Below are 15,113 nucleotides of genomic sequence, written 5' to 3'. Positions count from 1 at the left end.
AGAGTATCTACAATTTTCTCTCAAATTCCAATTCTCAGGATGAAATGCACTCCCTCTTGACAAGAGATATTTTTTAGGTTTAGTGAGCTTCTAGCAAAAACTCGTGGCCCTGGGCAACTTATTTAAGTTTACTAAAGTTCCTTATATTTTTTTGTATGAAACTGTTTTATTTTGATCAGTTTTGACTTACCTCACTTGTATCAAAGCCGTTGGAAGACTAATTTTAATTTGCAACTTTGAAGTTTTCATAGCCGTGTCGCAAAACTTTCTCATTTCTTGCGAATCTCCAGGCAATAGGATTGTTTCGCATTCTTCTGCAAAAATATAAAAAAAAAACATCATTATCCATTAATAAAATGTCTCAATTTGTCTTAAATTAAATATTTAATTAGTACCTTTATTTATATTGGGATGTGGTGTATCGCTTTGACGACACACCCGTTTGGAACTAAAGGGCACGTATTCACGACTTCTTCGTGTATACAAATCACAGCTCTCGCCCGATGTTTCAGCACTGTCACTATCCTCAGTGCAGCACTTAATTAAAGTATTCAATGTCTTTTCGCTGGGGAATTCAATTGTTATTCTAAAATTTAAAAAATTATTAGTCAACGATTATTTCAGTTAGTTTATTTTTTAAGATTAAAATATATTACCTTGGATAATCCACATTAGGTTCTTTTAATGTTGGTATACTGTTATTCACCAAATTAGACTTAAATAAATGGATTTTAGGAATCGTATGACTTTCCTGAAATTGAACAACAGATCAATCATTTCCCAACACGTTAGTTAGAACAATCTTGACCTTACCACATAATAAGCATCAATCTCATTAGCCAAAAGCTCAATAAGCAACGAGGAGAATTTTAAGCGGGTTTGATAAAACGACAACAACAATAAATCAGGTCGAACATTCTGTTTCCACCATGGTACTCGATTCGGATCATGTATCGGCCGACTATCTGCAATTGGGAATCTAAGTCTTAGCTGCAATATGGGAGAAGTTATATTGAACTCCTTTATAGGATCCAAATGTCGACTTTCGTTCTTTTTTATCTCCTCTGCTGGAGGAGTGTCCACACTAAACGGTGACGAACAGAATATTGCAGACAGCCGGTCATAAATTGAAATATCCAATTCCACTGTACACTTGTCCAAACTTATATCAAACTCTGTACGCGGAGGAATTGGTACTTTTCTCTTTCTACTATTTGGATTCAATGATGGAGTTGTGGTCTTCATTTGAATTATCATTTCGGGACGTTTGTGAATTTCCTCATCACACATTTCAGTGCGTTCGAACTCCAACAAAGGTGTGACCACATCTTCCAAGACTTCATGCAGATCTACTCGCGTCATTGAGATTGAGAACTTCATGGAAATCAAATTCTTATTGCGTTGTTGTATACCCTCGGCTATAATGGGAGCTGCATACATCTTTAAATGGTTCTTTTGGCAGGTGAATCCAATTAATCCTGCCTTTTCGTCGATGCACGAGAAAAAGTAATTTGAGAGTTTTAAGAGATTCAACTCGCTCTCTACACTCAACGGACTTCCTGGTATATCTTTGCTACTGCAAGCCAGCAGAATGTCCTCGTGTAAAACTACCACTGCCGCCGAAGCTATGGTTATATTGAAATTTGATATATCGCCACTAGCTTCCAAGTTCGCCGCTTTCCGGGCAAACTTCGATGAACACGTTGTTGTGGTACTGCTGCTTAGTGAACTGCTGACAGACTCGCAGTAATCGCTACCCAGAGTTGACCTAACATCATCATTACTATACATACTCGGAGCTTTCTTAGAGGACCCCCCTCGATAGCTGAAATCTTCAGAGGGCTCACCCCAATTACCCTGGCCACCTAGAATGCCTGTCATGTTCGAGCTGAAGTTTTTATTTCCACCCAGACCAGTCGATTGTGTCTGTGAGGGATCTGTTCGACCAGCACTGGGCATCTCTTTGCTAATAGTTGTTGTTGTTGGGGCATCAGCGAAGAATGCATCACAGAAATTCGTCACCAAATGAAGTTGTCGTGGAGTTGAGAACACATATAAAGCACCTAGTTGTACATCCAGCGACACTTTTGGTCCGTGAACATCTTCTGTTTGTTTCATTTTAATCTTAATTTCCTGCTTCCCATCGACTCGTACAATGGGAATGCATTTGGAATTAAAGACCTCAATTACGGGCTGTTCTGTTTCATCCTCTTCGGGATCAGTGTCTTCTTCATCGTCGGCGGTGGAAGCTGTTGGTGTTCTCGAACGACGCGAGAACGAGGATGAACTTGATGATCGGGAAGCAGCCATCGCCGACTCCTGTGTGCGTTTGAAACTCCCTGTATAGGGTAGTTGATCTGCCATTGAGATCATACTGTAGAAAGGATCATCGACACTTTGCTCTAAATCGGTATTATTTCGAGTGCGTGTTCGACTTTCGTCCAGTGTTGATTGGTCACCACCAAGTGGATTACTGCTGTTTGGTTGTGAAACCCTAAATTCCTCTGTGAAAATTGTTATTCCCTCCATGCTAATGTTGTGTGTGGCAAATGTGGAGAGGGTTTGAATATGTTGGCTGCCATCTTCACCGTCAACTTCTTCTCTAGATTGCAAATCTGCTTGAGTATTTTGTCCCTCCTCACCACCGGCGCCGCCGCTGCCACTTCCCGCTTCATTTCTATAACTCAAACTTTGAATTTTTATAACTATAGCTATGCCCTGGCTACTGTTCGGTGGAAGGTATTCCAGTCTTATTTCTGTGTTAAGACATTTTGCCTTTATTCTATTTAGAACTGGAAGAAAAAAAGAGATTAAGGAAACAGTTTTTTTTTTTTTTGTAATTTATGTAGGTATTGACTTACCACTATCGATAGTTTGAGCGAATTTTTCAAGACCTTCTATCGAATTACTTTGTGCATTAAATTCAAAATCTTCCTCGTCTTTGGCATGTTTCTCGAGGCATTCCTGTGCCAATTGCATTGAACTGCTCACAGATGACCACATCGATTCGAGCATTGAACTGCCATCGGTTTGTCGTTGTACCGGACGCAGAGATATGAAAAGATCACTTACTTCGATTAAACTGTCATTGGTCATAATTGCATTCCATGGTACTTGGACAGTAATAAGACCAATGTGGCCACCAGTGACTTCGACACCCCATCCTTGGGCCTCGCACAACTCGTTAAGGGACTGAAATATAGAAACATGTAATTAGTAAGCGTTGTTAAGGCTCGGGAATAAAATTAAAGAAAACAAAAATAATTTGACTGTGGCAGGGGAATATATACTGTTTAGAGAAGAGCAAATGGTCACCAAATTAGCTAGGTCGGTCACATCAAGCGAACAAACAGAAATGCTTTAGCCAAGAGCAACCTTTAAAACCAAACATCCAGATTCGAGATAAAAAAGAAGACAGACTCCATTTTAAAGAGAAAACATAAGAGCCTGGCGTCCAAAACGCATGCGCATGCATGAGTGGCGAGCGACTGAGCGACCGATTAACGTCGGCATGCGTCGATCAGGATCCAATTTAGTCCTAATTTTTTAGTATTTCGCTGAGCGACTGTAGGGTATCTTAGATACGATTTCATATTTTTCATTTTTATGTGCACATTGTTGGTCACTCAGTGGCTTAATCGCTGTCACTTAGCCGCTCTTTGGCACGTTTCTGGACTCTCAAGATAGAAGAAGAGAAATACAAATGGTCAAGTCTTTAAAGGGTACGTGGCAATATTCAAGAAATCTATTTTAGGGTAAATAATAACTCAGATCAGAAGTTTCGTTGAAGATGGGAATGCGTTTAGAGAAATCAAATGGTGCTGAGAACAGTTTTCCAAAATGTAAAACGACAACGAATACATCGTGTCTAAATGGCTCACGATTCTTATATCTAAGCTCATCATCGGTCACTAAATGCCTAATCAGTTAAGGGAAAGTTACCTTCTCCCAATCTACCAGGACAATGGGGATACACGAAACTGGTATTACTACCTTTCGTTTAAGTTGATGTCACACACAATGAAGATCTTTAAACGGATTTTGGATGACCGACTGCGAAAAATAATACGGCTGTCTGAAGATCAGTGGGTTGAATCAAAAAAGAAAAACATTCCTCGGGATTCCTCGATGGATTCACGTATCTATAGTGGTAGTTGATTTTGAAAAGGCACTCGACAGACAACTACGAGATTTGATATTGGAATCTTTGAGTCAGCGAGGGGTTCCAGGAATTTGCGTACGGATAATGATGGACACACATATACAAGCAAGAAAAAAACATAGGAAAGAAGTCCCACAAATTTCGCCAAAGTTTCCAATCAAAGTTGATAGTTGGTGCACCAGGGAAGCTTCTTGATTCCATTGCTCTTTATAACCGTCCTTGATTTTCTAATGTGGGAGAGTTGTGGCCTCATCCAAAATCATGATTGTCATCGATAATGGAGGAGAATAAGAAAACGGCAGAAAAAAATCAAATTAAAATAGCGAAGAAGTGCTTTAACATGGAGATCAACAGTAGTCCTGATAAAAGGTAAGGTTACGATTTAAAACCAGAAATATTGAAAGATTTGCTACTTATGATCCAGTTTAAATTCTATTGATCAGCTTTCGAAACGCAAGATTATTGAAAACTTATTAAACAATTTGTTAACCTTTGTTTGTAAACATAAACATGCAAAATTTGACTCTTTCCAATAAATTGCTCTATTAAATTAATTTAACAGTTAAAGGTTATGCTTCCGACATCTAAAGGCCAAAGCATACTTTCTAGCGATCATTATCAAATTATTCAGTCTACAAAAAAAAATTATCTACAAAAGTCGAACACGTTTTTATTTACTTTTCTGTTTACCAAGTATTGATCATCAGTCATTTAAACAAAAAAAAAAAAAATTCTAATCAGGTCGATTTTTATAGATAAGCAAAGCACCTACCTAACGTATTTGCCTTAGTGTCTAACTAACTTGACTTAATTGTTAGCAATGTTTTGATGTGTTTGTTTTGTTTTTTTTTTTTTTAGGAATTTGAAAGTGAGTGCGCGACAGGAAAAAAACAAATGCTATCAAAAAATTTGTATTTAGGTCAACGACACCACTCATGAATCGTATCAGCAGCAGCAGTTTGGTGATAAACAAAGCTATGAAATGAATTTTATTGATTTGTTGCCTTTTCTCACAACATTTATTGGTCCATTGAAACCAAAATGAAAAATACAAACTTGGCATTGATGATTTCGTCACTTTTAGTGCATGCGCGAGCTCATGGTTTTATATTGAGACAATACGCAGATAAGTGTTTGAACAATGTTGTCTCTCACTCCCATCGAGAACGAACGCTAACTAATTAATCTTATAACTTTAAACGAGCTAAAATTGTTTATATATATGTATATATATATATAAATATATATAAAATTGGGATCTCGGAAACGGCTCTAACGATTTCGATGAAATTTTCAGGGTTTGTTCATCTAAGCGAGTAAAAAATTTTGGAAGTATTTTTGGAAAAATCCGCCCACTGCCACGCCCACTTTTTTAACATATAAGTTTTTTCAGAAACGGCTCTAACGATTTCGATGAAATTTTCAGGGTTTGTTTATCTTAGCGAGTCAAAAGTTTTGCAAGTTTTTTTTGGAAAAATCCGCCCACTGCCACGCCCACTTTTTTAACATATAAGTTTTTTCAGTAACGGCTCTAACGATTTCGATGAAATTTTCAGGGTTTGTTTATCTTAGCGAGTCAAAAGTTTTGGAAGTTTTTTTTGGAAAATCCGCCCACTGCCACGCCCACTTTTTTAACATACATATAAGTTTTTTCAGAAACGGCTCTAACGATTTCGATGAAATTTTCAGGGTTTGTTTATCTTAGCGAGTCAAAAGTTTTGGAAGTTTTTTTTGGAAAAATCCGCCCACTGCCACGCCCACTTTTTTAACATATAAGTTTTTTCAGAAACGGCTCTAACGATTTCGATGAAATTTTCAGGGTTTGTTTATCTTAGCGAGTCAAAAGTTTTGGAAGTTTTTTTTGGAAAAATCCGCCCACTGCCACGCCCACTTTTTTAACATATAAGTTTTTTCAGAAACGGCTCTAACGATTTCGATGAAATTTTCAGGGTTTGTTTATCTTAGCGAGTCAAAAGTTTTGGAAGTTTTTTTGGAAAAATCCGCCCACTGCCACGCCCACTTTTTTAACATATAAGTTTTTTCGGGAACGGCTCTAACGATTTCGATGAAATTTTCAGGGTTTGTTTATCTAAGTGAGTAAAAAGTTTGGAAGTATTTTTGGAAAAATCCGCCCACTGCCACGCCCACTTTTTTAACATGGAATTTTTTTTTGGTAACCACTTTAAGGATTTCGATGAAATTTTCGGAGTTTGTTTATCTAAGTGAGTAAAAAGTTTGGAAGTATTTTTGGAAAAATCCGCCCACCTCCACGCCCACTTTTTTAACATGGAATTTTTTTTGGTAACAACTTTAAGGATTTCGATGAAATTTTAAGGTTTTGGTCCCCTAGCCGAATAAAATGTTTTGGAAGTACTTTTAGAAACATCCGCTCACAGCTACGCTTATTTTTCTCACATATTAGTTTTTTGGTAATTGCTTTAAAGATTTCGATAAAATTTTGAGGGTTTTTTCCTCTAGGCAAATACAACATTTTGAAAGTATTTTCTCTTACATTAGTTTTTTTTCGCGGAGACAGATTCAACGATTTCAATAAAATTTTGAAGGATGGTTCCATATTTTACGCATTGTTCTTTTTCTTTTTGTTACAATAACTAAACAAAAATTTTTAGATCATGACTTTTTTGATCATGTATTGAAACTTTTAAGTAATTTGTTAATTAGGTATCACACATTACCTTTGTCTTACGTTTTTCTTTTGATTAAATGCAACTATTGTTAACGTATAAAAATAAAATAACTCACAACAAGCCGACAAGGCTTAACTTGAAAAAAAGATTAACTTTATGTACACTATCCAAAACTTTCTGACCCGTAAATTAAAATTTGAACAAAAAGGGATCTCATTGCTGTAGGCATTTTCGATAATGCAGATTCCTGTAACCCTTCTATCCATTACTGATCGTCGTATGTGTATTCAAACGTAAATAAACTGGATTATAAAGTGGGAATGTGGTGTTTTGTAACCCGCGAAAAAACTGGTCATTGCAAACTCAAACCCACTCCAAAAAATTGCTGTTTACATTTGACTTTTTTCACTGAAAGTTATGACATTTAAAGATACCGAGCAAAGCTCGGTCACCCAGGTACTAATATATTAATGGTGATGCTATCGGATCGTATAGATTGTTTTTCAGTATATTCAGTAGCATTTCGCTTGCGATGTATTTTTTAATGTTTAACAATGCCCTCCTGCAGTGTAGTAGTCTATGATTTTGAATAATGAACACAAAGTAGTAAAACATCATTTGCACTCGTGGACAGATAGCGAATCAGACTCAACAAAACAAAAATGAGGCGCCTTCGTCTAGATTGTTTTTGTTCTATAAAATGAAATAGATGCGCATTCACCCGTTTATTTTTATTATTGTTCTTTTTTTAACTGGCGCGTTGGCAGCATGCGTACCTACATTTTTACGTAAAGCCATCGAGTAGATTGTGTTAGTTTTTTTTATTGCGGGCACCTACATATATATTTATTTAGAACTCTATAAATTTTCAAATAGGAACTGCACCTTATTTAGCTGATAAGCACCCATTGCCAAGAACAATGTTAGGCAATCTGCTGATACACGGGATATTATTATTTTTATATTATTTGCTTACATAGCAGTCTGAGCTAGACGAGCAATCGTCACCGAGGGTCGTGTTAGTTTTTGTGTCTTATCTCATTTTATAGATTATAAGAACAGAGACCTCTGATTACAAAATCAGGAATATTAAAAAAAAAAAAAAGCATATGACTTGATATTTTTACAATTTTTTTTTTGATGAACTCAAAATGATCCCAAAAAAAAATCAATAAAAATTGTACAATATCTAAAAGGAAAAATGCGTTAAAGATCTGTTTGGCAAGTTCATTAACAAGATGTTTACCTTATAATGAAAAAATTTTAAAATTGTAGGACGAGATAAGTAAATTGCATATTAACGAAAATAGGTTACATGGTCTTTATTTATCTAATTGATGGGGTCGACTGTGTGTTTCTTTTTCAATTTTACTTGAAATACTTTAGTGAGAATGAATAATCCCCAACGTAAATTTCCTTTAAACTGAATTAGTAAAAATTCCTTACTGTGATTTTTCAAATTAGACCTATACACTAAAAATGCTGGTGATTTATTAATGAACAGGGGCATATACCCTGGAGTCTTTTAAATTGACAAACACAAAATCGTGGAATCGGGTTAGGTTAAAGGAATTTAAAATAATTTTTATTACCAGAAAGTGAAAAATTCCAAGGAAACGGTTTTTTTTTTAATATTTCCTCTGAACAATTCTTTTTGAGGGTAAATAGTAAAAATTATGCCTATTGGTTACTGTTCTATCATAAGACATAACGGTAAATGTATCCAACGGCTGACTTTAACCCTCTGTCGGCACACGGGTGCGAATTTGGCAGGACAAAAATAAAAAGTGCTCATAAAAAAGTGTCATTATGAGGGTGAAAATACATTTTTTTGGAATTGTGAATACAATATTCGAATTCATCGGAAAATTCTACATCAATTTCATAAATTTCAGAAAATTAAAACAGTTATAAAAATTGCAGTCAATTTCTTTAAAATTCATTTATTGGATTTGGGATTTTTTTGCATCACAATTTTTTTAACTCCGAAATTATTGTCAATGATTTTATTGACATTTATCCATCAAATCTTTTTTTAGATCTCAGAATTCGAACAGTATTAAAATGAATTCTTTAAAAAATAGTTTCAAGACCGAAAGACATTAGAAGTATTAAGTAAAAAAAAGTTTAACTTAGAGTGCCCATGTAGGCACAGTAATTGTAGGTTATGGAAAAATTAGGCTAGTTGATGATTTTTTGTCTAGCGTAGATCTTCTTCTTCCTTTTTCTCGGCGCTGTTATGATCTCGATGTCGAGGGGATTATAACCTTCCCACGTTACTGCTTCACACTAGTGATCCGCCTGTGGGGTTCGCCGGGTTGACCTCAGAAATCGGCGGCAAGCCTCCCGGTTTTGTATTGTTCCATTTCTAAGGCCAACTGAATGCTGGTGGTTTTGCATTTGCTTGTACCAGGAGTTTTTAGGCCTACCTTTCTTTCTATTTCGTGTTGGAACGTTGTTTGTCTAGCGTAGATATTTTTAAGATGATGCAAAATAAAAAATGAATTTAAAACCAGCACCGAACTAGTTACAAAAACTTTTAATCTTCTGCGGAGTACTCAACAAAATTTGATTAAAAAAGAAAAAAACAATAAATTTTTGTTTATATAGAACAGTGAAAAATCCCAGCTAAGCATAAAACTCTAGAAGTGATGTTAAATGTTAAATTACAAAGGTGAATGTATTTTAAGTGTATTTAAAAGGAGTTACTAGTAGTTTTACAACTTTTTGTATTCAGCACATTGAAGCCTTTGAGTGTACAAAAAGGAATTCATTTTTTTATGATTAATGCCTCCGAAGTTCAAAACAAGCACGCATTATGATAGAAGAAAAAGTTAAATGTTCTAATACACGATACGAAAAAAACTTACTGCATGGAATTTGTGTAATTGCAATAATGGCGAACAAATCTTTGCAGATAAAAGCAGAGCCCAAAACGGTGTATTTTGAGAGTAGTTTTAAAGTTATTTTGTCTACCACATTACAATAAAAGAGCAGCTTGTATTTTGACACACATTTTCACGGAAGTAAAAAGAAATATTCATGTGTGTCATTTTATTATTACATGTCTACTTAATATTAGTAGGTACATAGATTAGATAAGAAAAAAAAAAAATAATATAAATACCAAACGTCACCTACATTTCAAGGGTATTACCCCACAATTGCTAATAAGATAAGTAAATGGTAAAAAATATTATTTATGTGAGCTCTGTAGACAAGAACACAAACAACTCTTCAACAAGTCTATTTCGATTTCCAAACAAATAATATAAATGCGATAAAAGCTAGTTTTTTGCTAGATTACAATTAATAAATCAGCAAATAATGATAATAAACGCAAATTAACATTTTATTTATTCTATATGTTAAGTCTTCTACTAGGTAGATGTTATGTATATCATTATTTGTATTATAATTTTTTTTTTTATTTTCTCTGAAAAAAATTGCAAGTTGACAGTTTTTTAGAAAAAAATATGTATAAGATTTGCAACTTTTAGTAGGGCAGTACTACATTGTTTTATTTATAAGGCAAATGTGGGGGAAAAATGGTGCAAATTTTCTTGATTTTTTGACGATTTCACTTTTGCAATGACTTATAAATATGAAAAATAGAAATAAATAACACTAAGTTTGAATTATAAGCTTTTTATCAAAAGAAGAACAAAAAAAGATGGATTTTTATATTTTCGCACTCTCTAACTTTTCTTTATTTTTATAACAAAAATATATCTTAAAAGAAAAAATAGCACCCATTTTATCTTGGACTTTGAAACCTTTTAAGAGCTTAAGTTAACAGTTTAGAAAAAATGGGAACGAATTCGGTGCACCTAGTTTGGTATAAATTAGTGAATACCAATTTTTTTTCTTTAACAAGCTTATGCTTAAGAATTTGAGTCTTGATATAATATTTGTTAAGTTTAATTTCAAGATAAAAAATGTTATTAGTGTTTGATAAATATTATCGACACAACCAAGTACAGTAAATAAATATTTCAATTGCAGTCTCTATAGAAATTTTATTTGTTTTAAGATGCAAATTGAAATGTCAAGGCTTGAATTCTTAAAATTATAATTGATTAGTTCTGTTCTGTTTGAAAGTACAGACAAATTACCTGTTCAAATAGGACTGCTAGAAAAGTATGTATACTGATTTAAATTTTATCCGTATTCACATATTTTGGAAAACAGAAATCGATTTATATTTCAAAATTATTTGCTTTACTAAAAAATGTTTTCAACATTGTTGATGTATTTTAAAAGACGCTGCACTTTCGAAAACTAAAGCCCTTTCAATTCTAAAAGCAGAAAAACTTGATCATATTGTGGATCAAGGCATTCCAACTGTGTGATTCAAAACGCAATTCAGTAATGTTTTTTTTAACTGCTATGAAAACGAGTAAACCGTTATATCTCAAAACACAACCTTCTTGTTATCATTTTGATCTGACCCACCCTTTATTTGTTGAATATCTTTTCAATTTTTGTATGGCGCGACGAATTAGGGTTTTCTTCATACATTTTTCATAAACAATGCAACCAGTAGTGTGATATTCAAAATTATAAAAATGTAAACTAAAAAACAAGCTAGATGACTCATATTATTTACATTTTCATTCAATAGTTTGGTAAATTCAGGGACAACTATTTTAAACTTTGAAAATTGAAAGCTTCAATGGGAACAATGAAGAAGCTCTATTGAATTAAATTCAGCTAAAGAAATATATAACTATTGAAAATAAATGAAATTGAAATTACAAATTAAATTAATACTTACACACTACTTAATTACTACTTAAATTTAAGTAACTAAATGGCAACACTTGAACTCTTATACTATATTTTGCTAAACTATGTATACAGGGTGTCCCAAAAGTAATGGATCAAATGAAATATGCTGATAGGCCAACTTAAGGGCTCTCAGAATTTGGTAACTTGTTCATCCCAAATCCTTACGGTTTTCGATTTAATGCAGTTTTTGTGAAATTTCGAAAAATCCCAACTTTGCAACAGTATTTTGCTTCCTCCGCTCATAATTGAATTTTGTTTTTTACAATTCTTTCACTAAAACATTGCCAAATAATAAAAAATAATTAATTAATCAAAATATTTTTTATTTCATACGCCATTTTGATGCAAATTAATTAACAGTTCCATGTTTTATAAAAACTCAATTTCTTTCTTTTATTTCAGAGCAAAAACCTGAAAAAAATTTGTATGGTGTGGCACTGGTTTATTATTTTGAAAACTTGTCGTGTTATTGCAGTTTTCAAAAATGTATCAAAGTTTCCAATGTTGAAGTTAGAACTGAAGATATTACAATTTAAAAGCAACAAAACAGGGCTTTTCAGAGAAAAATAACAAAGAAAAATAAACACATTTTTTCGACTGTTGTTTGTTAATTTCCTTTTGAACAAAAGCCTCGATTTTTGTTTGTTATTTTGCTCTGAAAACGTCTGTTTTTTTGCATTCAAATTTTAATATCTTTCGTTCTAATTTCAACTTTGGAAATTTGTATACATTTTTGAAAACTGCAATAACACGGCAAGTTTTCAAAATAGTAAACCAGTGCCACACCATATACATTTTTTTCAGGTTGTTGTTTTGAAATAAAAGAAAGAAATTGAGTTTTTATAAAACATGGAAATGTTAATTAATTTGCAGCAAAATGGCGTATGAAATGAAAAATATTTTGATTAATTAATTATTTCTTATTATTAGGCAATGTTTTAGTGAAAGAATTGTAAAAAACAAAAATGAATTATGAGCGGAGGAAGCAAAATACTGTTGCAAAGTCGGGATTTTTCGAAATTTCACAAAAACTGCATTAAATCGAAAACCGTAAGGATTTGGGATGAATAAGTTACCAAATTCTGAGAGCCCTAAAGTTGGTCTATCAGCATATTTCGTTTGATCCATTACTTTTGGGACACCCTGTATATGAAAACTGAACCTATTCCTGAATTATACTTTGAACTATTAACTCGTGGTGTTTTAATTTCTCTATACTAGAAGATCCTAACAAAGGTTATGGGCCATCGTTTTCCCGCGTTTTGCTAACTTCTATATTTTTTTATTAATTGCAAGTAAAATGTCAAATTCAATTTACCAAATCGAGAAATTGAGCGAACAAAACTATGATTCGTGGAAAATTCTAGTGAGAAGCGTTCTAATTCACAACGATTTATGGAGCTATGTCTCTGGGCGTTCTGTGAAGCCAGAACCAGACAAAGTAGAGGAATCGACATTATGGTGCACGAAAGATGAAAAAGCACTAGCTACAATACTTTTGTGCGTAAAGCCTTCGCAAATAAATTACATTAAAAATTGTAAGACATCTGCAGAAGCTTGGGAAAGTTTGGAAAAAATCCATCAACCCACAGGGCCGGCAAGGAAAGTCACACTTTTCAAGCAACTTTTACAATTGAAAATGGAAGGTAATAATGTTCAGCTTCATATTAATTCTTTCTTCGATTTGGCAGAAAAAATCAAGGAACTAAACATCGAGCTACAAGATGAACTACTGGCGATAATCTTACTTTCCAGTTTACCGAGCGCGTACGAAAATTTCATCATCGCAATCGAGTCACGGGATAAGTTACCATCCGTCGAAATTTTGAAGGTGAAACTTCTTGAGGAAGGCCAACGCCGTGGAGAGACTGAGCCAGCTGAATTTTCATCAGAAAGAGCATTATATTTGCACAATAAGCAAAAGAAAAATAAATATGCGCACAAAAATTCTGCATATCAAAAGCCTGCTCAATCGAATGGTTTATCAGATAGAGCGCCCTTCAAAGGTAGGTGTTATCGATGTAAGCGCCAGGGTCACGTGGCTTCAAATTGCGAAAGGCAAAAACACTCATCAAGTGTTGCGGTCACTTCAGCGTTTGCATTATTAAATTCTATATGTACGAAAGAATTTGATGAAAATACATGGATTATAGACAGTGGGTCAACGAGTCACTTGTGCTGTGACAGAAAAAAATTTTCTTTCTGTACCGATCACGTAGAAAAAATCGAACTAGCTGGAGGGAAGTTTATTAATTCAGCGGGAATTGGCGAAATAGATTTATTCGCGAATAAAAAGATCACATTGAAAAATGTATTATTTGTACCAGATCTGCAAATGAATTTTATTTCTGTGAGTAAAGCTACTAGTGCTGGAAATAAAGTTGTCTTTTTAGATAAGCGTGCGGAAATTATTGATCGGTCATCTATTGAGTTGCTGTGTGCAATCAAGGTCAACAACGTTTATGTTTTTAAAGAAAAGCAATTTAACGCACTTGCTGCTTGTTCAGCCAGCTCTACAAAGGCTGGAGGTACTGTGTTGGATAAGGGAATTGGAGAAGCTGCGGGTGATGGTGGAAGGTTGGATACTGAAAGTCTTGTTGTTGCTGATGGTGCTGGTGCTGGGGTTAGCTGTGATACTGGAGAAGTTGTTACTGTTGCTGGATGGGATAAGGTTTTTGCATTGTGGCATCAAAGGTATGGCCATTTAAATGGACAAAGTTTGCATAACCTGTTCAATAAAAACATGGTTCGAGGTGTAAGCTCTCAAAATATCACCAAAGCTGCTCTCAAATGCGAGATCTGCTTGAGGGGAAAAATGTCATCTTTACCATTTGCGTTATCGGAAAATAGAAGTAAGTCTGTGCTTTCAATTATCCACACCGATATTTGTGGACCCATGAGGAGTGTATCAAATGGAGGCGTAAAATACTTTTTAACTTTCATTGACGATCACTCTCGCATGATTTTTGTGTACTTCTTACGTCAGAAAAGCGAGGCATTGAATTTTTTTGAGTCGTTTAAGTTAATGGCAGAAAAACAGACTGGTAACAAAATCAAAATTTTGAGAAGCGATAACGGGAAGGAATACGTAAACAAAGATTTTAACAATTTTTTAAAATATAATGGTATTCAACATCAATTAACTTCCCCTTATACTCCACAGCAAAACGGGTGCGCCGAGAGAGCAAATAGAACTCTTGTGGAGATGGCGCGTTGTATGCTGATTGCAGCTGATATGAAGCAAGGTTTTTGGGCTGAAGCAATAAACACATCCGTTTATCTGAGGAACAGATCACCGACAAAGTAATTGGAACTTCAAACACCATTTGAAGCTTGGTTTGGATTTACACCAAACGTGTCTCATTTGAGGATTTTCGGATGTAAAGCATTCATGCTGAATAAGAAACCAGGTAATTCGAAGTTTAGCCCAAAAGGCATTGAATGTTTAATGGTGGGTTATTCTGACGAGGCTAAAGCCTATAGATTATATGAACGCAGAACGGGTAAAATTC

The 15,113-nt window shown here is 34.3% G+C and overlaps 1 protein-coding gene across 1 annotated transcript in view; it reads right to left on the bottom strand.

Annotated features, from left to right (window-relative positions):
• LOC129912969 (autophagy-related protein 2 homolog A) overlaps window positions 1-15,113 on the bottom strand; it is a 44,300-nt gene that overhangs the window by 8,955 nt on the left and 20,232 nt on the right. The window contains exons 2-6 of the mRNA XM_055991256.1: window positions 2,862-3,192; window positions 814-2,792; window positions 657-751; window positions 396-586; window positions 191-314 (exon numbers count right to left, since the gene is read on the bottom strand). Coding sequence (XP_055847231.1) covers window positions 191-314; window positions 396-586; window positions 657-751; window positions 814-2,792; window positions 2,862-3,192 — 2,720 coding nt within the window. The remainder of the gene's footprint in view (window positions 1-190; window positions 315-395; window positions 587-656; window positions 752-813; window positions 2,793-2,861; window positions 3,193-15,113) is intronic.

The sequence above is a fragment of the Episyrphus balteatus genome, chromosome 3, assembly GCF_945859705.1.
Source record: "Episyrphus balteatus chromosome 3, idEpiBalt1.1, whole genome shotgun sequence".
NCBI lineage: Eukaryota > Metazoa > Arthropoda > Insecta > Diptera > Syrphidae > Episyrphus > Episyrphus balteatus.
The sequence above is the reverse complement of the archived record's forward strand: the minus strand, read 5'-3'. Positions and strand labels throughout refer to the sequence as shown.